Source organism: Pithys albifrons, chromosome 15 (genome assembly GCF_047495875.1).
Source record: "Pithys albifrons albifrons isolate INPA30051 chromosome 15, PitAlb_v1, whole genome shotgun sequence".
NCBI classification, from domain to species: Eukaryota; Metazoa; Chordata; class Aves; order Passeriformes; family Thamnophilidae; genus Pithys; species Pithys albifrons.
This window is the reverse complement of record NC_092472.1, coordinates 3,917,377-3,943,792: the sequence shown is the minus strand read 5'-3', so window position 1 is coordinate 3,943,792 and position 26,416 is coordinate 3,917,377. Positions and strand designations below refer to the sequence as shown.

Below are 26,416 nucleotides of genomic sequence, written 5' to 3'. Positions count from 1 at the left end.
ATGGGAGCGGAGCTCGGACAGATGCGGGATCGGACGAGAGCGGTGCTCGGACGGGAGTGGGGCTCGGACAGAAGCGGGGCTTGGATGGATGCGGCGTCGGACGGGAGCGGGGGCTCGGACAGAAGCGGGGCTCGGACGGAGGAGGGGCTCGGATGGATGCGGGGTCGGACTGGAGCGGGGGTCGGAGATGCGGGGCTTAGACGGGAGCGGGGCTCGGATGGATGCGGAGATCGGATGGATGCGGGGCTTAGACGGGACCGGGAACTGGGATGGGAACGGGGACTGGGATGGGAGCGGGGCTGACACGGAAGCGGGACTGGGACGGGAGCGGGGACTCGGACGGATGTGGGGTCGGACGGGAGCGGGGCTGGGACGGGAGCGGAGCTGGGACGGGAGCGGGGCTGAAAGGGATGCAGGGTCGGACGGGAGTGGGGCTCAGACGGATGCAGGGTTGGACGAGAGCGGGGCTCGGACGGATGCGGAGCTGGAACGAGAGCAGGGTCTGACGGATGCGGGGTCGGACGGAAGCGGGGCTCGGACGGATGCGGGGCTTGGACGGGAGTGGGGCTCGGATGGGAGCGGCGTCGGACGGGAGCGGGGCCGGGATGGGAGCAGGGTCGAACGGATGCGGAGCTCGGACAGATGCGGGGCTCGGACAGATGCGGGGCTCGGACAGATGCGAGGCTCGGACGGATGCAGAGCTTGGACGGATGCGGGGCTCGGATGGGAGCGGGGTCGGACGGGAGCGGGGCTCGGACGGACGCGGGGTCGAATGGATGCGGAGCTCGGACGGATACGGGGCTCGGATAGGAGCGGGGCTCGGATGGGAGCGGGGTCGGACGGGAGCGGGGCTGGGACGGGAGCAGGGTCGAACGGATGCGGAGCTCGGTCGGATACGGGGCTCGGATGGGAGCGGGGCTCGGACGGATGCGGGGCTCGGACAGATGCGAGGCTCGGACGGATGCAGGGCTTGGACGGATGCGGGGCTCGGATGGGAGCGGGGTCGGACGGGAGCGGGGCTCGGACGGACGCGGGGCTCGGACAGATGCGGGGCTCGGACAGATGCGAGGCTCGGACGGATGCGGGGCTAGGATGGGAGCGGGGTCGGACGGGAGCGGGGTCGGACGGGAGCGGGGCTCGGACGGACGCGGGGCTCGGACAGATGCGGGGCTCGGACAGATGCGAGGCTCGGACGGATGCGGGGCTCGGATGGGAGCGGGGTCGGACGGGAGCGGGGTCGGACGAGAGCGGGGTCGGACGCGCCGCCGGTGCCGCGGGGCGGGGCGGGGCGGGGCGGGGGCGGCGCTGAGCTGCAGTACCCGCGGCTGCCGCGGGGGGGCGCGCGGCGCTGCCGCCGTGCTCACCGGGGCGGCCGGCGGCGGGGGCCGCTCTCTGCCGCCTTCCCGCGCCCTCTCCTCGCTCCGGCAGATCTCGCGAGAGCGCGGCCGGCTGGTGGCCGCGGGGGCTGTTGCAGCAGCGGCGGCGGCGGCGGCGGCGGCGGCGGGAGGAGGAGGAGGAGGAGGAGGAGGAGGAGGAGGAGGCGGAGGCGGCGGCGGCGGCCGGGGGCGGCCGAGGAGGCGGCGGCGGCGGCGGGAGGAGGCGGCGGCGCGGGGGCGGCCGCGCCGGGGCGAGCAGCGGCGGGCGAGGCCCGAGCGGCGGCGGCGGCGGCGGCGGAGCGGCGGCGGCATCATGGCGGACAGAGACAGCGGCAGCGAGCAGGGCGGCGGCGGCGGGGGCGCGGCGGGCGCCGGGGGGCCGGGCGCGGGCGGCGGCGGCCCGGGCGGCGGCGGCGGCGGCGGCGGAGGGGGCCCGGGCGGAGGGCTGCAGCACGAGACGCAGGAGCTGGCCTCCAAGCGGGTGGACATCCAGAACAAGCGCTTCTACCTGGACGTGAAGCAGAACGCCAAGGGCCGCTTCCTCAAGATCGCCGAGGTGGGCGCGGGCGGCAACAAGAGCCGCCTGACCCTCTCCATGTCGGTGGCCGTCGAGTTCCGCGACTACCTGGGCGACTTCATCGAGCACTACGCGCAGCTGGGGCCCAGCCAGCCCCCCGAGCTGGCGCAGGCGGCCGACGAGCCCCGGCGGGCGCTGAAGAGCGAGTTCCTGGTGCGGGAGAACCGCAAGTACTACATGGATCTGAAGGAGAACCAGCGCGGGCGCTTCCTGCGCGTCCGCCAGACCGTGAACCGCGGCCCGGGGCTCGGCTCCACGCAGGGCCAGACCATCGCGCTGCCCGCGCAGGGCCTCATCGAGTTCCGCGACGCCCTGGCCAAGCTCATCGACGACTACGGCGTGGAGGAGGAGCCGGCCGAGCTGCCCGAGGGCACCTCCTTGACTGTGGACAACAAGCGCTTCTTCTTCGACGTGGGCTCCAACAAGTACGGCGTGTTCATGCGGGTGAGCGAGGTGAAGCCCACCTACCGCAACTCCATCACCGTCCCCTACAAGGTCTGGGCCAAGTTCGGCCACACCTTCTGCAAGTACTCGGACGAGATGAAGAAGATCCAGGAGAAGCAGCGGGACAAGCGCGCCGCCGCCGCCGCCGCCCCCGCCGCGGGCGCAGAGCCGCCCCCCGAGGCCGAGGCGGCCGCCGCCGCCGGCCCGCCCGGCGCGCTGCTGCAGGCCGAGGAGCCCGAGGAGGACTGACCGCCCGCCCCCCGGGACGCGGACTGGCCCCGCCGCCGGCGGGAGGGCGGGCGGGGGGCGGCGGCGGGGCGCGGGGAAGGCGGCCCGGAGCCCCCCGCCCCGCCCGGAGCCCCCCCGGCCGCGCCGCCCGCCCGGAGCCCCCCCCGCCGCCCGGCAGCAGCAGCAGCAGCGCCTCAGACCCGCCACCCATCGCTGGATGTTCCTCCACTTTACCCACCGTATCAAACAGTAAGCAGCTGCTAAAAAAACAAAACAAACAAACAAACAAACAAAAAAAAACAAAAATGAAAACGAGAGAAAAAAATAACAAAAAAAACCCCAAAACACACAAAAAAAAGAGAGTAAAAAAAAAAGTAATAACATTATATATGAACTGTGTTTCCTACTTGATTAAAAATATAAAGAACTGAGTGTTTATTTCCCTAATTAACCGAGAACTTTTGTACACGTTTAAGCTATTATTATTAAAAGTGTTTGCAAAAATGGTCAAGATTATAATATTGATGAATTATATAAAAAAGTCCTTTTCATGTTGAGCTAACATTTGACTTTAGCACAAAAAAAAAGAGATATTTTAGAACACGTAAAATAATATTTTTAGTTTTTTCTTCTCATTTTGTTACCAAATTTCGAACCTTACATGGAGGTTACTATAGTATATTTGACACCCTATATACCTGTGATTAGAGATGTGTATATATATATGAGGGCTAGGCATGCTGTGTGTCTGAGCTTTGTCTAAATGTTATGCAGAAGTTTGTAGAGTTAAAAGGTACGTAGGTTTAATTCATGCAAGGTAAACAATAAGTGCTCTCTTTTATACAATATGCATTGCATCTGGACCTTAAACATATAAAAATGGTCAGTGAAACTTCTGTGAACATGAAGAAAAATTATTAAAAAAGGCATTTAAATGAAATTTGCTAACTTGTGATTTTTACGTTTGAACCAAAGTTATTCAAATAGTAAAAAAAAAAAGGAAAAGAAAAAAAAAAGAGAGAGAGAGAAAGAGAAAAAAAATGAAAAGTAAAGAATTTCCTCCCGTAATATTTTTTTTCTGCACCTGTTTGGTTTACAACTGAGTAGGCGTATTGTCATTATTGTGTATATGAGATGTACTTGTATTGTTCATAATATATTTTTTTTATTCTGTGTACTTAAAAGTACTTTAACCTGACGTGCAGCGGTCACCTGTTTTTGGACAGCAGGTAGCGAGTCTTGCCGTGTCGCCACTGGCACTAGCACTATCCTGAACTTGGGAGAGGTCCGGAGCGATGCTTTGATCCCTGTTAACTTCCCGTTAGGAGCCAGTGCAGTGATCCCGCTGAGCCATGGGGGTCGGAGTCTGGTTGGACAGTGAAAGCCAAGCCGGTGTGTGTCCGTAATGGATTTCCATGTAGCTGTGGTGCTAGTTATTACTGGCTACATACCTGGCCGTGCCCTGCCCTCCCCGTCCCAGCTCCAAGCCTAGGCTAGGGAGACGCAGATTTGTCAGAACACTAATCTGTCCAGGTGTGTTCTCCAAATTGAAATTGTTTGTAATAATAATAAGAATAATAATAGACTTTTACAGGTTGTCTTTGTTGTTTTCGGTTATGTTTTTTTTTTCCTTTTAAAAAAAAAAAGTTGGTGTGCTTTTAATTGACTAACTTCTTGCTGCTGTATAGTAAAATATTAATATATTTTTATCATTAAACTGCTGCATGACTATCATCATTGCGAGTGAAGAGAAAATGTTATAAAAAAAAGATGCCTTAAACAGTGAAAACAAAACTTTTTTGTTTGTTTGTTTTTTTCTTTTCTTTTCTTGGCTGGAATTCAGTAGAAGAGAGCATTTCAGAGAAACTAGGATCTTGTTCCACTCGGAAGTTTTTTTGGGATGCAATCATTTTGCTGAATGGTCTTGGCAGAGTTAGGGGTCAGGTAGAGCTGAGCTGCTCCTGTGCGAGCAGGAGCTGCCGGCGCTTCTTCACCGAGGGGCAAGGATGGAGTTTTGGAGGGGTGGGGAGAAAAAAAAAAAAAAAAAAAAAGCTTGTTTTAAAGAATTTGATTTCCTGCTGTCATTTTATTCCCGGTTGAAATGATAATTCCCTTTTTCTTCTTGTTTTTTTTTTGAGATGTACTGTAAGTGTCAAAACAAGCTGTTTCCATTGTACCATGCATTATTGCCCTTGAAAGAAGTTTGCTGTTAGTGTTCACAGAAAGTTAAACACGGCCGATGGTAGCGAGGTGTTTCTGTTTCTTTTTAAACAATCACTGGAAATGTTTAAAATTGCTTTAATGTGCACTTTTCCTATTTCCCAGTAGTGAAATAAGCTTTTCGGAGTGCGTAATGTGACATTTGAAATGGTTCTCAATTGCATGTAAACATGTGTCTGATAACCTGCTTCTGAATTGGAGGCTCTGGATGGGCAGTTCCAGCGATTATTGTACTTCAACTGTGATGTGTCGGGACTGCACTCTCCATGCTGCTAGACGTAGTTAGGAATTTAATTGCTCTGGTTTTGCTACTTGATTGATTGTCTCGGTCCTGCTGTTCGCTGCCCTCCCCAAAGTTGTCGCGCTGCCGACGGACGCGCTCCGGCGCCCCGTCGTTCCACGGTGTGTTCCCAGCAATAAGTAGCGGGAGGCGAGGCGAGCCCGGCAGAGTGTCCTTCCAGAGTGTCCCTGCCGGCTCCTGGGAGCGCCGCGATCGAGGCAGGCTCTGCTCCCGTGGGTTCCTCGCCCGCGCCCCCGGATCCTGCCCAGGATCCGGCTGACCGAGGAGCGCACGGGCCGCGCGGCTTCAGCCAAACCAGGACAGCCCGGGACAGCCCGCGGGCAGTTCTGAGAACAGTGGCCGAGAACTTGTGGTCAGTTTTTGTCTCGTTTTGGGTTTCTTCTGCGTGTTTCGTTGTCTTTTTTTTTTTTTTTGGTTTGGTTTGGATTTTTTTTCTCCTTTTAACGCACGTTCTGTATATTCAAGGACTTGATGAATGATAACGAAAGACTAAAATGACTGTAAAGATTCGTGGGATTTTGCTCCTGGTTGTTTTAGTTTTCTTTTGGTTAATTTTATTTTTGCTTTTTTTTTTTTGTTTGAAATTTTGTTTTCCCGGCGGTGCTCGGTACTTTACCAAGGCTCTAATATCTCAGTATTTAAAACAAAGTACAGAAAACCCTGTTTAATGTTAGAAGAAAAAAGGTATATTTGACCATATGTGTTGTTTTAAAAAAAGACAGTATGCTCAAATGTGCCAAGATACCTAATTCCTGAGAAGTATGCCTTATATTTTCCTTGATGATATGCTTTTAAATGTCTTGTAGAATAGGTCCAAGAGCATGATAAAAGCTACTTTATAACGACTACGTGCAAGAAAACTTGAAATTCATTGCAATACTGACATTATTTTATTTTTAAGTTAAAGGGACACTGTCAAGTAATTTACCATTGAAACAAACACCCTTGAAGTAGTTTTATGCTAACGGAGAAATGCCCTCCAAATTCAAATTCTATTTTTTTTGTTAAAAAGAAATGAAATTGCTCTGTCTTTGAGAATTTCAAATAAAAAAAGGAACAGCACGAGCCGCTGTTGATTCCTGCCTCTTCTTTGCGGTCCCGCGGCGGGAGGAGCCCGCGGCTTTCCCGGAGCCGGGGGGACTGTCCGGACCCCTCCGAGTGTCCCCTCCTTGTCCCGTGCCGGGAGCCCGAGCTCGGGCCGGGCGGGACCCGCGGGGCCGATCCCGGAGCCCGGGATGGATGCGGGGACCACGCCGAGCCTCCCGCCGGCCGCACCCGCACGCGGCGAAGGGCTGCTTTTTTTTTTTCCCCTTTCTTTTTGGAAAATTCAACTGAAAAATTAAGGAACTAACTACTTGACAGTGTCACTTAGTGCGTATCCCGCGCAGGGGTTGAAATGCGCTGGGCTGTAGCGCTGCCGGGAGAGCGGCTCCCAGCCCGTCCCGGGATGCGGGAAGCGCAGAGGGGCTGCCGGGTGGATGCAGAGCCCACCCTGAGAGCCAGGCAGAGCTGCTGCCGGGGATTTAACCCTGCTCAGAGCCGACAGAGAACTTCTTTTTTGGTTTTGTTTTGGGTTGGGTTTGGTTTTGGTTGGTTTTTTTTTTTGGGAGCAATTACTTTGTTGCCTTTAAAAATAGCACTGTAACCACCTTTTTTTATGATTAGCTGTAGTGTAACCTTTGTCCCTTCAAACTATGCAAGCTATGAAATGTAAATTAGGGATCAGTTAAAGATAGTTGATTATATTCAATCAGATGACATTCATGCACTAACTGGAGTATATACAGATAAAGCTATTAGAGTGACTTGTATGCTAACAGCAAGATATAACATACCTACCTATTCTAAAACAAATGACTATTAATATTGTATAACAGGACTGTGGGGGTTGGGAGGGAATGTTATCTCTTACCTTCTTAAAAGGGGATTTAAGATTTTTATAACTGTTTTTTCCATCAAACTTTAATATTTTTGTCAAATTTTTAGGTATTTAATTTGTAAAATAGATTTTACTTTGTACTGGCGTACAGAAAATAGGGGTTGATTTAAACTTTTTTGAAGCCAAGTGATCAAGTACATTTGTAATAAAAAGTCAATGGATCTATATCAGTCGTACTCACTGTTTTCATTTCTTGTACGTTCTAATGCAGTGGCGCTGTGTGTCTCCCAAGGAAAAAAATTGGGGAGGGGGGTGGAAGGAGAAGGCAAAAATGTCAGCATTGATGCTGCCAATTCGTGCGACTTTGCGTGCGCAAGTGGCCCCTGGTCAGTGGAGATTTGGTAGATATGCATTTTTCCTAAAAACCACGGTGCACTTTTTCCAGAAGGGTTTATGCAAACCTGATGTTTTTGGCATGTCTTCACTTCATGCTCCCACCTTGGCACCCGTAAACTCTGAAGCCGCCCCTTTGGGAAGCGCCTTTCGCTGGCACTTCAGAAAAAGCAAAACCAAGCAAAGCAAAACTGATTTCTCCTAAGGTGGTGAACTACAGCACATGACATTTTTGCACCTGCACATGTTGTCTCCCTTCCTCAAAGGTCTGCCACTTGCTTTTCTCTAAGTTCAACAGGTCAAACTATTTTGTTTGTTTTGGTTTTGTTTTTTTTTTTAAGTAAAATTGCCAACTGTTTTGGATTGAAGACTTCAGCAGATCCACCGAGTTTGGATCCAACACCTTGCAGAGCACTGACATAATTATTTTTTGGTTGCTTGTTTGCTTTAAACCCAGCCCTCCCTTCCCTGTCCCCAGGCATATACCAAATCTGATTGACTTTCTGTGGCAGAAGTTGTGGGAGCCAGCAGGGAGAACGATGACATTGATGTACAAGAATGCTAAAACAGGTTTACATTTCAGGGGGCTCTCGTCAAACACGAAAACTCAAAGTGTAACTAGAACCAACCAATTTCCTCGGTTTTGCTAATCCGACAGGTAGAAAGCGAGTCTCTCTTAGGTGAGTTGGAAAGGAGGCAGGGAAGGCAAATTCTTCTACAGCTGTGCAGTTTGGTCCTTCAAAAATCTTGTGCTTCTTACTGGATTGGGTGGCTTTTGGAGAGGAAGAGGCTCTGCCTGGAGCACAGGGAGTTTCTCTGTTAAAATGACACTGTCAAGAACTTTTAAAATTCCAGTTTATGATTTTTTATTTTTGTTTGCTTTTTGTCAGGTTTACCCAAACTTTCCTTTTATTTTCTTACTCTCCTCCTTCGTTGGCTGCCTGCTCCTGGTTAACTCAGCTTGTGTAGCTGGAGGGTCTCTGTTTGTGGTGGTGTTTGGACTATCTGGAAGAGGAGCCCAGTGTAGTTTGAAGTTCTTGTGCTGGGTTTTGTACTTTTTTGCACACTCACCTCTGTCCCTGAGAGTTTTACTCTTCCTGGCTCTCTCCTGTAATAGGTGAAGGGCTCTTAATTTTTGGTGGCAGAACAGAGAAGCTGCACACAAAGTGTTGTCACAATGTTTTGACAAAACCAACGAGGTAAACAAGCAAGTTCCATTTTTATTCCTGATTCCTTCTGCTGTTGCCATCTCCTGTGTGGTTGCAACAAAGAGAGTTTCAGCCCAGAGCTTTTTTCAAGCCTGTGGTTCCTTTTACTCTGCTCACTTGCACATGATTTAGCTCGTTGGCACCGCAAAACGTGCGTGGGTTGTGAGCGTGGCAAGGAGATACGTATATAGAGTTTAAAGCTAGTTAAGGTTAATTTAAATGGACTTCCAAAATTACAACCTTTGTTAAAAGCCTGTTTTACCCAGAGCCTAATTGTTGGGCCTGAAGTTCGTGGCTTTCTTTTTCCTGTGAAGTGGAATCTCTTTGTGCTGGGGTGGCTGAGGGTGATGGGCTGATGGTGCAAGAAGGATGGTCCTCTCCAGGATGCCTCTCTGGTGTGGCAGCTCCACTGCTGGAGTCGGGCTGCCTGCTCTGCTCCCATCAGACAGGCTGCTTCCCTTCTCCCTCTCCACTCATGCCAGATGGTCCTGGGGCCGCTCTGGGAGTTCCTCTTAGCCTGCCTATCCTTCTTTTTCACTTTTTATCTTTCCAAAGCGTTTCAGTTCCTGACGAGACTGTGTTTCAGCAGCATTGCAGTCTGGGGGAAGGGCAGCTCACACAGGAGTCCAAAATGCATCCTGCTTGTGAAATACAAGTGGGCCACGAGGCTTTACTGGGCAGCGTGTTGCTTGTTGTTAGTGCAGAACAGCTGCAGATAGCAGAGAGAAGTAAGGGCCAAATCACCCATTTTTAGGGGTTCATAGTGTTACTTCTCCAATGGCATTTTGGATATTTTACTGCAATTTGGATGGTGTAGACGTTGCTGCTGGAGGAGTGCAACAGAAGGGAAAGGATGAGTGGGTTTGCTGTGTCACTAACAAAGACATTTCCTGAGCTGGCAGACTCAGGGCAGGTACCAAGATGGGTGAAAAGACTTTGTCCAAGGGGAGAAGCTCCCAGCAGTCACAGCAGACGAGGTGTTGTCTGTCTGCAGAGTGGGAAAAGGCTTTTGGAGCAAGGCAGGAAGGTTGGGGCTGGCAGAGGTGGACGACCAAGGTGCACCTGGGCTGCTGTTGGAGTGTGTCAGCATTTGCACAGGTGTTGGGGGTGGGGGTGGCACTTAGAGAAGCCCACAAGATCCTGATGGCAGTGGCTCTGGCAGAGCCTGTGGCACAGTCAACCGAGGGGTGTCGGGCAGCTGGTCCAGGGGATTGTGGGGCACGAGGGCTGAGCTCCCTGGCTTGGGGAGCTCTCCTGGTCCCATCCCTGCAGCTCAGTGACTGAAGCCAGATGAGCAGTTGTGTGTTTTGGGAAAGTTGGAGCACGTCACTCCTGCCTCCATAAAAGTAGTAACCAGCTGTGTAGCCTGTTTGAGGCAAAATAGCACAGAGGAGGGAGAGTTGAAGTCATACAGTGAGGAATGAGGCAAGCTTTCACAGAAAAATGTCAGCTGGAGATTAAGTGAGAAAAGAGAGAGATGCAGGACTTCGGGCCTCGCTATCTGTCTTTTGAATGTTGACTGATGGAAACAAGACAGAGAGAATAGCTGGATATCCCCAAACAATGTTTCACTGTCCCTCCGCAGGTCGATACTTGCTGGCGCTTCTTCGCCTGGAGAGGGGACCTGGTCCTGAGCCTTTTGCTCTGGAAGGCACCGCAGCCAGCCAAGATGAAGCCCTGTAAATCTTGCGTGTGTGTGGTGTTGTCTCGTTTTGGGTGTCCCTGTGCTGGTCATCCCCAGTGTCTGCAGTAGCTCTGCAGCTCAGGTCAGGTGTGTGGTTCTGCAGCAAAGTTCTGTTCGTGTGTGACGTACCTTGGGTTTGTCATGGAGCAGTCTCAGAGCACAGGACCTGGTCTGGTTTGGGTTTAAGTAAGACAAATGACAAGTTCTACCAGCCAGTGGGTATTTGGTTCATCAGACCAAGCTAGAGCTGCAGGAGATTAAAATATCCAAAACACAGGTAATGTGACTGTCTGGTCCTGAGCAGGGACTGCTTTGCTGTCAGACTTGGCTCTGGCTGTGCTGATGGCTCTGAGGATGTGGCCCCAGGTAAAACAGGAAGGAATGGCCTGGCCTGTGTGAATGGCCTGGCCATTTCTGCACCTTGTCTTGAGCCTTAGGTTCATGCCATGGCAAACCTCTCTCTGCTCCTTTCTGGATCAGTCTTTAGCTGGGAGAGTGCTTGGTTTGAGCGGGAATCTGCTGGATCTTCCCAGCAGGGAACTCGGTCATTACATGGATGATTCCTTGGCTTTGCTGGTCATTGGTTGGTTTGCTATCCATCCTGATGTTAGCTTTGCAAAAATAAACACCTTATCCCTTTCTGAGTCTTGGGCCATGCAGCAGACTGAAGTGCAAAGAGGACTGGCTGCAGTACCAGCTGTGGGGGTTTGTGCTGAGCCTCCCTGGCTGCGGTGCTGAAGGGTTTATTTCTTGAAACACTACCTTGAAATATGCAGGAGGAAAAAAAATAAAAAGCTTCATTCTTTCTGTTGGAGAGGTGAGAGGTGTGGATTTGCATCTGCAGTGAGGAAGGATGTGGCCCTCTGGGTTAGCCAGACCTTGGAGGGAGGTGGCTGTTGTGGGACCTGCCCTCTGTGTGCCTTGGGATGGCAGGTGCATGTTTTGGAGAGATTTAGACAGCTTTTCTGAGGAAAACCTCCTCATGTTGAAGTGTCATCCCAGTCATGATCTTGATTTCTGTAGAGAGTTGCTTGTAAAGGTGGCTTGCAAGCTGCATCCGAAGCCCCATGACCCAGCTGACCCCAGTGGGTTTGGATGTGATACTGGACATGGTGCAGAGACTGTGTGACAGCCCCAGTGAGGGAACATCTCTGTACAAGACATTGTGTCTCACTGATGCACCTCAGTGGTTTTGGCTGTCAGGTGGCACTGTCATCCTTGAAGGAGGGTCTGGGAGCGGAGCCTGGGCTCTCAGACATCATCATCATCCTGCTGGACTGATGCAGGGCCAGCACTGGCACAGGGCGCTGCAGGGGCTCTGCTGTGGGGCTGCCCCCACTGGCATGATCTGAATTCCTCTGTGTCCCCACGGTGCTGATGTGGCCAGTGCTGAGATGAGAATCCATGCCATGTATGTCTGGGTAGTTTATGTTGCTGAGAGCTGAGGGTCAGGAAATCAGCAGGGTTGGTTTTTCCATTGCTGGTGAATGCCTTGGATGTGCAACTCGGGCTCAGATTGCTGGGTGCCCATCGTGTCTGCAGTGCCCTCCAGCTGGGATATTAGAGGTTTGGTGGGTTTTGTTCTCACTCTGGGTAGAAAGGCAGCTGTCTTGTGCCAGAAGACAGGACAGTGGTTGTGTATCAGGCCGGACCTGCCTGTTAGGACATTTGGGAGCAGCACTGCCATTTGAAGGGCAGCCACACGGATTGGGTGTCTCTCCTCCAGGCTGGGCTTGTTCTAATGTCTCCCTGGGGAATATGTTTTATTTCTCTGCGCTCCATCCTGGTTTCACAACAGTGCAATGCAGGTTGATGGCTTTATTGCCCGCAGTCTCCTGAGGTTTGGGACCTGCCTGCGCTTGCCTTTTGCTTGGGCACTCCATGTGGGCAGAGGAGCTGAGACCAGCAGCTTCTGGGGAGGGAGAGTCTGCGCTGGCACATCAGCATCAGCTGGTCCAGGCTCCTCAGAACTCACCTGGCAGTCGAGAGGTGAGCTCTGGGATTTCAGGGACCAGCCCCTCACTCTGTGTCAGTCCAGCAGAAGCAGGTCCAGCTGCCTCACTTTTGGGTGAGCTGGGAAGGCTTGCTGATCTGTCAGTATTTCAAGAAATGCCAGGGCTAGGAATTGTAGAGAAAGGATTTTGTGAAATCTGGTATTTAAACCTCCCACTCGAGTGATGCTGAGGAGAGCTGGCAACGTAGCATTGGCTTATCAGGAGCTGTGTGGGCAGGTCAGCTTAAGAATAATGTTGTGTGAGCAGCACCAGAGGTGAAGGAAAAAAGCTGGTGTCCTGTCAGGTACAGAGTTTAAATGGGGTCAGAATTTCTTTTTATTAAAAAGATTGTTTTCTTTAAATAATAAATGACAGTAGGATCACTGTTGCCAGGGGCTGCTGAAGGGCAACAAGGCAGGTCTGAGCAAAGCAGGGACTAGAGGCTTTGAATTATTTTCTGTCATTAATAACTCTGGACTAAGCACTACAAATTCATGTAAAAGTCATCTCTGCTTTCATGCCTGTGAACAGTTTGGTTTGTGGATAGGTCTGCTGTGTTCAGAGGCTCATTCCATCTTTAAAAAAAATAAAATTTGGCTTCTGAGCCACACCTGTCAATAAAAGTCCTGGAAAACGAGTCCTGGCAGGCTTTTGCAAGGCCGTATGTCACTTATCTTGTCCAATGAAAGTCTCTAATTGGTGGTTTAAAGTAGTTAAAAAAAGAATCTGTTAACAGTCAGTCTATTTTTAGTTTAAAGATGGACTTTATATGGTCATAAAGTAAAATTCTTTGCTTAATTATGGGAATTGAAGTACACTAACTTGATTGCACTGGGAGCTGCACAAAGAGTGCAAGGAGGACATGATTTACAAGTGATTTTCTGCTGATAAAATACTATACAGGGCAACAAGTGGAGGCACTCCAAGTTCCAGAAAGCATCCTGAGGCCAGAACTGCTGAGCTGGTGGGGCAGAGATGGCATCAAACCCTCTGCAGGTGATTGGAGTCCATTCCCACCATGGCTGCCTTGCCTTGTATTTGTGGAGACTTGGAACTGGATGGGATTAAAGGGGTGATTTGTAACTAAAGGCTTGGTTGAGGAGTTGGTTCGTGTTCTGGAGGTGCCTCCAGAAACTGGGGAAGCAGCTGTGAGAGGTTTGAATGGCAGAGGATTTGGTGGTGGGACATACAAGCTCCTGATGATCCAGAGATCCCTCTGCCCATGTGCCTGTTGAGTGGCCAAGTAGATCCTGGAAGGTGTCAGAGTGCTTGGGGCAAACATGGGGCTGTCATTCTTTGAGTTGAGTTACCTGGGAAGCTAAATTTGGGAGCCTGGGAAGAAGATACACTTTTGGACATGGCAGTACCTGTTCCCAAAGTCTTAGTGTGTGTGCCTGGGGAAAGGATGTGACAAGTAGGTGAAGGGAAGAGCCATGACTTCTCAGGATGGGCTGGTTTTCACTTCAGCCAAGGCATCCCTTGACTGGTGGCACGGGAATTGGACGGGGTTTGGGGAGGATTGAACACAGCGCTGGTGAAAGGCTGAGGCTGCCGAGGCTGTTCAGTGTGGGGTACGTGGAGGTTGAGGGCAGAGTTGCTGCACAGGAGGGACAACCAGCTGCCAGGCTGTGGGCTGGAGCAAGGAATGGGCACATCTGCACACCAGTGTGGAAACGTGAGACAAAAATAGTTCTTGTAGAATGGTTGGTGGCACAGCTGGTCTGATTGAAACGTGGTGGGGGTGATGAAATTCAATCAGATCCTGCATTACCTGCCATCACACTGTGCTGTGCAGGTGTGCTGGGGCATAAAGGGGGAACACTACATCTAAAATTTGCTGTAAAATCTGAGAAGAAATTGGAGTAGTGAAGACCAAACAGCCACGTTTATGTTGGATGTAAATTCTATATTTTAATGACACAGATGTATTAGAAAGTTTTCTGTTCCAGACGAGAAGGAAGTTGTGGATTTCATGGGGCTTGGGAGAAAACCAGGCTCATGTATCTTCATAAACCTGTAAGAAAAGGTAGATTCCATTATGACCACACTATAAGCCAGATTGTTTGGGAAGGAGCTGGCTAACATTTGGTGAGCAAACACCTCAATTTACTTAAAGGGTCATGTCTTGAAACAGCCTGGTCTAGAGTTAGCCTTGCTTTAAGACTAAGATGTAAGAACTAGTTCAAGATAAACTTACTGTGGAGTTGTTAAGCAGCAGCGACCACAGAACAGCTACAGGTTCAGCATCCTCAGGGGTGGAAGGTGCTGGACTTAAAGTGAGTCTTGTGTTAGAAATATTGCAGGGGAGAAGATCAGAAAAATAAGTCTTTGGACTTGTCAAGGCAGCCCTGTAGATACCTGGAAAGGTCACAGGCATCCAGGTGAGACAGAACTCTGTCATGAAGGAGCGAAGCAAAACAGTTGTGAAAAGTAGTTACAAAGAAAGGGAGTTCTGGAGTCCAGGAAGACTCCACCAAAGGACAGAAGTCCAGGTCTTGAGGAGCAGACTGAAAGAGCCATGTGGTAGGGCAGGTAACCATGATCTGGCAATAAAGCAGTTTAGCTCTGCATTTCTGGGGGCCTTGAGGAGTAAATCCTGTCTGAAGGACATCAGAGAGAGGGCTGGGGAGAAAATCTGGGAGTGCAGGAGAGGAGACACAGTTCATTTCCCACACTACTTCATGCTACTGAAGTGACTTCCCCGTGTCATTCAGGAGCACAGGGCGTGTTTGAGAGCCTGCCATCACCCAGTCCCTTTGGTGGTAAAGATAAGGAGCCTCCTTCTGAGACTCAGGTGTTTGAGGCAGAGATGCTGGAGCAAAGTAGGAAATTCAAATGGAAGAGCAACACGTGTATCAAGGGGCTTTAAACGAGCCTGGGAATGAAACACTAAAGGTACTAGCAAAACCAGGGCTGTTAAAAAACAGTTTAGTATTCTTCATGACTAGTTAACATGCTAATGTCAGGTATTATTTTTTAATTAAAGTATTAATCAGGGCACTGGGAATTACAGATCAGCAACCCTGAACTTTGAGAAGCTGAATTGCTGTAACTCTTCAGTGAGTGAGAAGTGGAAAGCAACACACTTTCTGCCAAGAAAGGGAGTTGGACCAGGTGGTCTTTGAAGGTCTCTTCCAACCAAACCATTCTTTTATTCTATGGTCAATCTTGTTTTCTGGGCCATCTACCCAGAATCTTTGTATGTATTGACAAATAGCAGGAGGTGAAGAATGAACTGACCTTTATTTGGGCATTTCAAAAGGTTTTTATCAAGTGCTTCCAAGAAGACATTAAAATATGTTTGTAATGAGAAGAGAAATATCACAGAGCCCTTCTTTGGTTGCAGTTGTTGTTCATCACTTGGACAGCACAAGGTAGACTTAAGTCTAGTTGGAGAAGGTGATCAAAGGCTTCCAAGTCTACATCTTTGAGCAAATGAGTTTTCTTTTGTGGTTTCATTAAACCCAAAGTTGCTGGGTAGTGAAGGGTTGATTTTCATTAAATTTTTCTGATGGACACAACTAAGTCCAGGCTGCAACATCTGGCTGGGCAAAGGGGAGAAACAAGCCCAGAGTCCTGGGTATCATGGGATCTGGATTCGTCCTGTAATGCAACACCCCCAGTTCACATTCCTGCCCTGAGCTGGACTTGCAGGTCTGCCAGATCCCAGGGCGTGCCTCAGCTGCTGAATTTGTGGGTATGTTCTGTTTAGTTTTGTTTTGACCAAGAAAAATCCTAAAAGGTTTTGGGTTTATGATGGGCAGAAAGGGAGGGAGCAGGAAGAGGGGTCTGGGCAGTACCTTCCAGGTCTTGTCTAGCTCTGTCCTTGGTGTGTGTTCACACACAGGCCTGTGTTGCTTCTCTTCCCAGTAGACCCAGAAGGACCCACAGGTAACTGGTGTCAACCAGAGCAACCCTTTGCTGCTCTGGCTTAATTTTAGGCTTCTTAAAAGTCTGGAAGTCATGACAAATACCCTTCCTTCTCCCACCTTCCCTGTCTCCAGTAGATCGTGGTACCAGAGAGTGAGTGCTTTGGTAAGTTGTTGGAGTTTGCAATAGGACCAGATTTACTGCAGATACCACAAGGCTTTTGGTCAGAGTTTATGTTAAAGACAAGATGAAGCAGAGTGGTTGGGTTATATTGAAAAAGTGACTCCAGTCTGGCCGTGGCTGGAAAATTAGGAAGAGCATGATAATGTCTGGCTGTCCTGTGAATGTGCAGCAGTGGGGCTGGCCCTGGGAAACATGAGGCAAGGGGGGAAAAAAGCAATTTTTAATGCTCCACCAGTATTGCTAGGCTGTAAGTGAGCTGCAAAATTGGAGAATATCCGATTCTGTTAGCAGAGCAAATGAAGTGAGGGTGTGTAGCCTGGCACAGGGACCCTGCTTGTCCCAGGAGAAGGTGCTCAGGTCTGTGAGGCTGCTGGTCTGAGCTCGTCTGTGCTCAGTCGACCCCCACAGTGTCCCTGTGCTGTTCCTCATGGTCATTGGGTGGTTGTCACTGGCACAACCTTTGTCCCTACCCCCTAGAGATTCCTTAGATTGCTCACTTCTAGTTAAATTATACCAGCTGACTTTGAAGTATTCAATATAAAACCATCATGGTATGCTTGCATGGTAGTTATTTGATGTAAGAAAACAATTTCTCATGCTCTCTCTTTAGGAATTTGGGCTTGGAGTTTCAGTGGGGAGTGTTGTACATACCCAACTGCACAGGGTCAGGCCCATCTCTGTTTTAAAGTGTATTTCACATCTGAGATTAGAAAACAAACCAGAAGATCAGGTTGTTACGGGCTCAGATGATCACAGTGACTCGTGCTAAAGGCTCCGTCCTCGTAGAGACCTGCACGGCTGCTTTGTTGTACCTGCTGTCAGAGCTCTGGCGTTTTGGTCATAGTATTTTCTTCTCAATGTACTGAGTATCCTCACCTTTAATCCTGTTAGGTACCGATAGTTATTGTTGGTATTCTGTGCATTAGCTCTGTACTGGCATTCACATTGGACTAGGCTTAATATCCTGAGTGTCAAAGATGACTTGAAAAAGGAAAATTAATTTATACCCTTTTTGTGTGGTTCTACCCCCTGTAGCAGGGGGTTAGTAGAAGTACCGGGAATGCTACAACTGTCTTCCCCCTTTTACTTGCTGTGATTCTCTGTAGGAGAAAATACAGATTTAAATCTATTTTTCCATCCTTTGGAGACACTGAGATACTATCACAGTGAGGTCTATGGAAACACCCAGACAAACTGGGCCATCATGCAGAGATAAGGCATCTTTTCCATTTGTTCTTTTTTTTTTTTGTCTTCTGCTGTCCATTCTCCAAGCTTTTTTTTTTTATGTAAAAAAGTTCTTCCCTCATCTGTCCAGTGCAACATCCTCTAGGATATTTGTGGTCTTCCAGAAAAGGTAGACAGGACTGGAATAACTAATGCCAAAAATTGCCCACAGCAAGGGAGAGAAATCCTTGTTTTCGAGACAAAACCCCATCCAGACCTTTTTCAGACACCCCACAGCACACCACAAGGGTATAAATCCCGACTTTTTCTTTTCCAGGTGATCTTCCAGGCCAAGTAGCAGAGGGCAGGGTTTGCCCTCCAGGCGGGGCTCAGCCCTGGCACAGCCGGGGTTCCGGCACCTCGCCGGGCATTCAGGGAGCTCCATGGGGTTGGCTTTCACCATGTCCTCAATTTGGATCCCCAGGGCAGGAAAATTAGGACTTTCTCAGTTAAAGAAAAAGCCAAAAGTGAAGCAAAGTCTCTGGAGAGTTGTGTTTCCCCCCAGCAGTGACGGCCCCTCAGCACCCGCTTCTGTTCAGCCAGGACCCCCCGGGCCAGTCCTGCTCGGGTTTTAGCCATCTTGACCTCATGTTTGCAAATATTATTGGTAATATAATGCTCTATGTACAAATGTCTGTGTGCCTCATGTGTATGTTTCTGTGGTTCAAGTCAGCCACAGACTTCTGGAATTTCATTGTACTTTGGTTAAATGTTGGACTTTTAACTCTTCTACTGTATGGCTTCTTGATTTCTCTTGTCCAATGTGGACCAACTCTATTTTTGGAAATAAATAAGCATGTAAATAAAATGAATGGGTTTATGCCACTTACAAGAAAATGCTTTATTTAAAATATACACTCAGTCTTGTATATTTTATGGTATCCCAGGGAGCAGCTGAGGCTCAGGCCCAGCAGCCTTGGGGCTGAGATACCATATTATGTACAAACTCACTTCCAAGTGCTTTTGGAAGAAGACTTCCCATCTCCTGAGCCAAACCCCTGTAGGACCAACCTTGCGGAGGAGGGAGGGGGAATCCAGAAACACGTAGTTTAAAGGGAGTAAAGAAATAAAACAGGACTTTCCTCTCAACACAAGGCTTCTGGTTTGAGGTGTCTGGGTGCCAGGGATGCCACGGGGCGGTTCTCAGCTCCTGCCTGGGAGCACGTGGAGATCAGGAGCACGATGACATCTTTTTTTTATTTTTTTTTTTAAATTTCTCCATATAAACCAATATTTACCAGTAATCCTGTGTTTCTGTTTTTGTTTTTTGGCAGACTTTTACCAGTAAATATCGGTTTATTCCTGAAACCAGAAGCCCTAAACATACCTTTGTTAATAAGGTCAGTTGGCATTTTGTCTCTCTCGTTCCCCACTCCCCCCCAGTACAACCCAGCAGGTGATTGAAAGGTACCGAGTTCTCTTTCTAGTTTTCCTGCTCTGCATCTCTGGGAACTGGAGCCTGCAGGACCTAGAGCCTTCTGTTGGTAACGTAGACCCGAGTTTACAAGTTATTCTTTTACCATTTTAAATCCTGCTTTTAAGGACAGAGCTGTTCCCTCCTGCCCACCACGGGGAGTGGTAGAAACCCCTGCAAATGCCTAAATTGCTCCTCCTCTCCGAAGCCTGCGGGTAGGTCTCTCACAAGCAACTTCAGGCTTGGGGCTGAGAAGATGATTGATCCCAAAATAGACACCAAAACCTGCCATTTCTGGTTTACAGTGAGCAGGACTGGGGGAGGGAAGGGCGGGAAAGGAGTTTGGTAATTATTTTTTCCCCCCATTTTTTTTTCTAGAAAGCAATGGGGAGGAGGGAAAGAATGTGAACAAGCCCCTTCCTAAACTCATTGTAAACTCTTCCTCCAAGGCTGGGAGAAAGGGCAAGTGAAAGTTCTGATCCTTAAAAGGACATTGCTGGGTGTCTGGGACCCCAAAAGCAGCTGGTGATTTTTAAGGATGGGAATCACTTCTGGTTTGTCCCAGGATAAATAGACTTGGGAGTGAGTACTGAAGGCTCTTTCCCCACAAGTGTTTGCCACCCAAACACAGCAGCATTTGGTAACACACCAGAGACAGAGAAGTTTGTGAGGGATAGAAAATGAATTGGCTGCACTGTCGGAGCCAATTTTTTTTCTCCCAAGCAAACAAAATGATTAAAAAAAACCCCAACACCCAAAATCCATCCTTGACCCCCAAAAAGGTGAGCTCCCAAAAAAGCCAGTGAAAGAGGATCTCAAACATGCAGGTTTGATGTGGTGTGTGGTTGGCAGGGGTGTTTTTGGCAGAGCTGCAGCCCAACCATGTCCCTTTAAGGAGCACCGTGGCTCTTTTCCTCCTCATGACGCCCAAGCTGAGGGTTTTGCCGTTCCTGAAGCTCCTGCAGCCTTAGTTGGAGTCCAGAATGAGGGGAGCCCTTCCAGCTGTGCACTTTGAGCTGAAAACTACCTTTCCTCCCCTTTTGCAGCCTGGGTGGTTCTGATTGCTGGCAGTTCTGTAATACAACCTTAATCTGAGCAGTTGAGGCTGGTCCTACCTTATCTTCAGACGTCTTGCGGAGGACTCCTGTGGCCAGTTTGATACTCAAAAGCTACACCCCACCTTCAGAAGTCACTTTCTGGTTTTTTCCAAAGGCAGTGATAGCTCACCCTCTCTAGCTCTAATGGAAAACATGATAATTGCAATGCAACTTTCTAATAAATTGTTCATATATTCATAATTATGTTGCAATCCCAAATTGGAGAAGAGATCTGTTAAAGGTATATATTAGTCTAGATTTTTCTTATTGTAAATACTGTAATTTTATAATACTGTCAATATTTTATTAACTTAGAAATATTTAACAGAGTTTAATCTATGGTAGTTGATTTATTTATAGGTTTATGTTGCAGCCAATGACATTCTAATGTAAGATTAACTTTCAGCATGTAAACATTGAGTGAATATACCATTGGAAAGATTAAGAGAGAAAACTCTCACTCTTAATCTGTAATATTTATCCCTAGTTCCCAGTTGGGAATTATTTAATGAAATATTAGGGGGTTTCAAGACTCATGAACCTAATTACTGCAGTTGGATTTGAAAACATGAATTTTGAGATGTACCTGGCTCTTCCACCCTGTGAACAAGTTCACTTCAGTACCTGCTCTCTAGAGCATGGAAGTCTTTATTTTGAGCAAAGGGACACTGTCAGATCAATTCTAGATTTTATTGGGGAAAAAAGCAAAATGCAGCCCTGGTGCATGTGTGTTAATTCTGTTTGGATTGCAAGGGGAGCAGATCCTCTCCTGAGGGTTTGGGTCCCTGGCCAGAGCATTCCTGTGGCTGGGAATGCTGCATCCCTCATCCCTGCGGCCGGGCAGGGGTGGAACTCCGGCTGTTCCAAGGGGTTTCCACAGTCCCAGTGTTCCCACAGTCCTGCCATTCCCGGCACCAGCCACGGTCGGAGCTCGGAGAGACATTGGCAAAACTGCACAAAACTGAACCCTGCCAATTTTTGACCAAAGTCTTTGCTTTTTTAAAATTTGAAGTCTCTCTCTCTCTTTTCACCTGATGGTGTCCCTTTAGCATCATAAAGATGTTCAGGTTCTCTGAAAACCATGGGAAGTGATTTTCTTTTCAAAGCAGGGGAGAATTGGTCTGTCACGTGTTTGCAACGCAACTTGCATAAAAATACCAAAAATATCTCAAGGGTTTTCACAGGCGTTGGTATTTTCTGAGTGTAAAAGTTAATCTTGATTAGAGATGTGCCAATCTATACTGCTTTCCTGTAGTGTTGTTACACTTAGGCATTTCAGTTCACTTACAAATATATACTGTAACAGTATACTTTGTACAGATTTATTTAAAATTTATTTGAAAACTGAAATAAAGTAGGCAGAAAATAAAGATATTTATTTTTCATTTGACTATGTAAGAAGGTATCATTCTTTTGGTTTTAGTGCACTGGTGTACCAAGGCTCAGAACCACTGCTTTCTCCAGCTCATAGGATGCTTTTCCAGACTGTGGATACGTGTATGTGTACTGCTGTGTTGATAAGTAAAAACCAACGATGGAGTTCGTTGCTTTTATACATCCCAAAGAGAAGTTCTCCACCGTTCACTGTCTGTTTTCTGACCGAAAAGGCGTTTGTGAACAGTGTTCACGCCAGCTCTGCCATCCCACCCTCACATCAGCTCACACCAATGCCAGGATGGGAGGAGTTGCCAGCGGACCTTCCCCCAAACACCCCGGGCCGCAGTGGCATCGTCAGGGAGCAGTTCAAACCTGTGTCCTTTGGGCTTTGTGTAAAGCAAATGCAGAACGAGAAAAATGGAGGTGTTAAATCCATTAGAAAACCAATTCCTTATTGTACAGTAGTATGGAGATCTCTAGTCAACCTGCCATTAATAATAGATTCTTATTTTTTGAATGATCTATTTAAAAGAACAGCAAGCATTGTATTTGCTAGTAAATCTGAAGTGTTTACATGGAATTACTAAATAAATTATTTGATCTAAGATGGCTCTCATCAGTGCTGATTTTTGATAATGGAAATTCATTTTGGCAGCTGCTTTTTTAGTTCCTGCTGTTCTTTAAAGTCTTCTGAAGCAGGTTTTTTTCACTGCATCCTTGTGGTTCCAGTTAGGTTCTGAGGAGGAGGCAGAGCCTGATGGGAGTGCTGGCTCATGTTTTCCAACCCCCTCCACGAGGCGGCCCCTTCACATCCCAGACAGCTGAGATGGAGCAGGATGCTCCAAGCCCAAAGCCCTTCATAGAATCATAGAATGGATTGGGTTGGAAAAGACCTCCGAGATCACCAAGTCCAACCCTTGGTCCAACTCCAGTCCCTTTACCAGATCATGGCACTCAGTGCCACGGCAAATCTCAGTTTAAAACCCCCAGGGATGGGGAACCCACCCCCTCTCTGGGCAGCCCATTCCAATCCCTGAGCACTCTCTCTGCAAAGAAGTTTTTCTGCTCTCCAACTTCAATTTCCCCTGGCAGAGCTTGAGCCCATCATGCCCCCTTGTCCTATTGCTGAGTGCCTGGGAGAAGAGACCAACCCCCACCTGGCTACAACTGCCCTTCAGGTAGTTCTTTCTGGTCTGAATCCTGGTGCATGGAGAGAGGAATTTTTTTTAGCAGAAAGCATTGGGATGGAAGTAAAACATCATCCTGCAAGGTAACAAATTGTCGAGCTCAGTTCCAGCGAGGCTCAGCCCTGCCTTCTGCTGTTCCAAGGCTGCAGGAACACCCCGTGCTCCCTTTCCCATTCCCCTGCTGGAGGCCCGTGGATCCAGAGGGACTGAGCAGGTGAAGCCTTTGGACCATCACCAAGGCCAAAGACAAATCTGGGGGCTTCCACCCCGTCCAAGCCCCAAGAGCTGCTCTCTGACAGCCCCCAAATCTCCCTGGTGCTCCAGTGCTGGGGATGGTGTCGGGAATGCCCAGGGTGGAAGGGCTGCAGCTGCAGAGCGGCAGAGTGAGAGGTTGGATGCAGAAATCCCTGTTGCAGGAGCAGCAGGAAGAGCAGGCAGGCGTTGCAAATGCCGCGTCTGGCCACACCGTGTCCCCCTGCAAGCGCCGCACACGCCGCGTCCCCGCCAGGCGTTCAGCGCTGGGGAAAATGAAACTATCAATAATGCACCTGTCCCCGCATTCCCCGTTCCCGGCCTGGCTCCTACCCGCGCTGAGTCACCCCGTGTTTAATTCAGTGCTCCCAGCGCCAGAGCCCTGGCTACAAACACATCCAAGGCTTACATTATGCACTAGGAGAAATTTTTGTTGGACGTGGATTTCATGCTTTATATTCAGGGCAGGATTCCCGTCCCGCCCCGCGCTCGCTCTGCTGGCTGGGGAGGGGTGAGCCCAGACCCTGCTCCATGCACATGGACAGCATCTCCTCCAGCCTCCCGCTCCCCCTTCCCACTCCTTGGTGGTTTGGAAAGATCTGAGGTGTCCATCCCTGGGCCCTGTGGCACAGCTCCAGTTCTCCCCGAGCCTTCCGCCCCAGGAGCTCTCCCATCACACCACACTGTTCCACTAGAAATCATTCTGCTCTCACTTAATCTCTGAACAGCCTATTTACACACATCTTTTTCTTCAGTGTGAGCTGGCCCAGGTTTGTGAGCAGGATATTCCTAGAAATTTACTTTCTGATTTGGGGGAAATTGAGCACACGTGTGAAATGGCTCTATTTGTCTGAGTAACATCAGGAAACTTGTCTGGGCCAGATGCTTCTCCCAGCTGATACCCCCCAGCCCTGGCCAATGGTTGGGGCTCCAGAAGAAGCTGGCAACAGCTGCTCTGCACCTTGCCAAGCCATTCAAGGCCCTTAATTTGGAAGAAAATACTTCAGCTTAATATCCTACCCCCAACCCAACACTCAGCACATGGGAATGACCCACAGCTTTGATCCTGCTGCCTGTGGTGTCTCCTCTCCTCATCTTAGTGCCTAAAATGAAAACCAAACTGAGACATTGGACAAAAACACTGGTGACAAACTTGTGTTTTTAGTAATTGCCCATGTTTGTTTGTAAGGAATGCTCCAGTAACTCGGATACAGAGCATCCTGAGCTGGCCTTGCCTCACAGGATGGCTCCCAACCAAAGCAATTCCTTCCATGCTGGCTTACTTGGCATTGCAAAGGACCTGATGGCTTTTCTGGGAATGGACTAAAGTAGGTTATTCAAGATAAAAAGAAGGGCCCCAGGGTGGCATTCCTGACCTAGGAAACCAGAGCAGGTACTTTTGCTGCCACCACCACTGCTGCTCACATGGAGAGGTAACTCCAAAGCCAACAGTGGCTGCCCAGTCTTGCCCAGTCCTGCCATGCAGGTGTTGGGAGCAGAGATTTCTCTGGATTTCCAGGAATGCATAATTGCAATGAGGAGGCATAGGCATGAACTTGAACCATCTCCTAAGAGCTTCCCTTTCAACTCAGCAGAGCCTGGGAATTGTAAAGGCAATACTTGATTTATTTCACCACAGTCTAAAATATGGAAAGTGGGGAAAGAGGAGCTTAAAAGGGAGCAGAAATACTGATGGTAATGTCAAATAGTGGTTCAGATGGGAAACCAGCCTGATAATTTGTTGTAGCCACCCACAGGAGGGGTGGGAGAGGCTGGTATCCTATTGCATTTTATATATAATTTTTTAAAATTTATTTTCTAACTACCCAGCATTCAAGTCGTGCTGAAAATCAAAGAGGATGCCAGTGTGACTCCTGTGGAGCCATTGCTGTGCTCCCTCTGGGCAGTCTGGGCCACAGACATCTCCAGCTGCTCTGGAGTTTGCCTGGGGCTTTCAGAGGCAGATTTGCTGTCAGGCACAGACTGCTGAGGGATCTGTCTCCGTGGGCAGTGCAGCCAAACCCTGTTAGCACTTACACTGGACACTTGGTGCCAAGGGATGCCCACAAGAGCTTGACCCGGACAAGGGTGCCCTGGGAGAGCAGTAAACACAGAGAGGAAGAGGAAGGGATGAGTTTGAACAGCAAAGCCCAGCCTAACCCTACTGTCCCTACAACAGGCTGCCCTGCACCTCGTTTCACTCTCCCAGAAGTATCTCCCTGGGCCAATCTGCATCTATCAGGGCCAGAGCAAACCAGGATTGGCCAGAAGGGCTGACCTGTATCAAAATCAGAAGCAGGAGATGCCTGAAGTGCCTCTCCCTCCCCTGCTGAGTGAGCGAGACAGTGACCATGGCTGTAACCTCCACCACAGCTCACATCCCACAGGGATTCCCAGCTGAGGCTGCTCACCTTGGTCATGGGAATGAACACACAGCATCTCTGCCAGGAATGATCATGGAAAAGTGTCTTGGTTTCAGCTGGCAAAATGCCAACTGCTCAATACCATGTCAGAGCCTCTCTCCCTTCACCGAGAAAAGGGAGAAAGGGAGAAAACTCTCAAACTATGTTTATGCTTAAACTAGCTGCATATATTTATACAGAAAAGAGAGAATTAAAAGAAACTACACAAGTTAGAAATAACAAGAAATAAATTCCCACTCCCCATCAAAAACAGATTCTATCCCTGTAGTTTTATAAGCACCCCAAAAAACACCCAGCGAAGAACAGAAAGAGTAACAACAAAATGTTTCTACTTCCCTGAAACTCAAACAAAAATGCAAGTAGTGGCAGCAGGAGCAAGGCCTAGCACAGTAGAAGAGCTACAGCACGTCCTCTTTCTACTTCAGCCATGATGGAACTGACTTAACACCTCCCACACACTGGCTCTTACCCCTCCTGAGATGATGTCATAATATGGCATGGAATACAACACTACTGGCTAGAGGAAGTCAGCTGTCAGCCAGCCCAGCCCAGCTCAAGTCAGCTGACAATTCCAGGCCTACTCTGAACTTTAAAACCTAAATTTTAGGCCTACCTGGCTAAACCCATAACATCCCACCTCTTATTCCATACCATGTTACGTCACTCGTATCTTAAATCCATCTATTCCCACGCTCAAACAGTCTTTATTCTTTTCAGGGCTGTCTTCCACCCCTCCATATTGTGGGCAACCCATAACAAAAAGCATCTTACCATGCTTTGCCTGCTGCACTGACAAAGGGCTGGAATGGCATCCCAGTGGTCACGAGGGCAGCCCGGTGCATCTGCTGGGCCCCCATGAGCTCGGGGGCACTCCATCAGTGAGCAGGGTCTGCTGTTAGAGGGTCCTCGAAGCTTTTCTGGGTGAGGGAGGTGAGATTTCCCCCACCAGACAGTGATGTTTCCCCTCACTCTGCCAGTCAGTAAATCTGTCCTGTGCAGCTGGAAGACCATGTCACTTCTCAACAAAAATCCCCTCTAGCAGCAAAAGAGGAGCTGAGGCTGCCCCATCCCTGAAAGTGTTCAAG

The 26,416-nt window shown here is 49.2% G+C and overlaps 1 protein-coding gene across 12 annotated transcripts; it reads left to right on the top strand.

The window, feature by feature from the left end:
- The first annotated feature begins 1,511 nt into the window (after positions 1–1,511).
- Positions 1,512–22,074, top strand: PURA (purine rich element binding protein A). 12 transcript variants are annotated; one of them, XM_071570519.1, is made up of 4 exons: positions 1,512–2,874; positions 18,856–18,921; positions 19,009–19,065; positions 21,516–22,074. In XM_071570519.1, the coding sequence occupies exon 1, from the start codon at positions 1,690–1,692 to the stop codon at positions 2,644–2,646; it is 957 nt and encodes a 318-aa protein (XP_071426620.1). In that variant the 5' UTR covers positions 1,512–1,689; the 3' UTR covers positions 2,647–2,874; positions 18,856–18,921; positions 19,009–19,065; positions 21,516–22,074. The 12 variants fall into 12 exon arrangements, with proteins under 12 accessions (XP_071426620.1, XP_071426615.1, XP_071426618.1 ...); XM_071570514.1 differs by having other exon boundaries at positions 20,042–22,074; XM_071570517.1 differs by lacking the exon at positions 19,009–19,065.
- Positions 22,075–26,416: the final 4,342 nt, after the last annotated feature.

Excerpts from the sequence above, each read along its gene's own strand:
- PURA (XM_071570517.1), top strand. The coding sequence starts at position 1,690 with ATGGCGGACAGAGACAGCGGCAGCGAGCAGGGCGGCGGCGGCGGGGGC.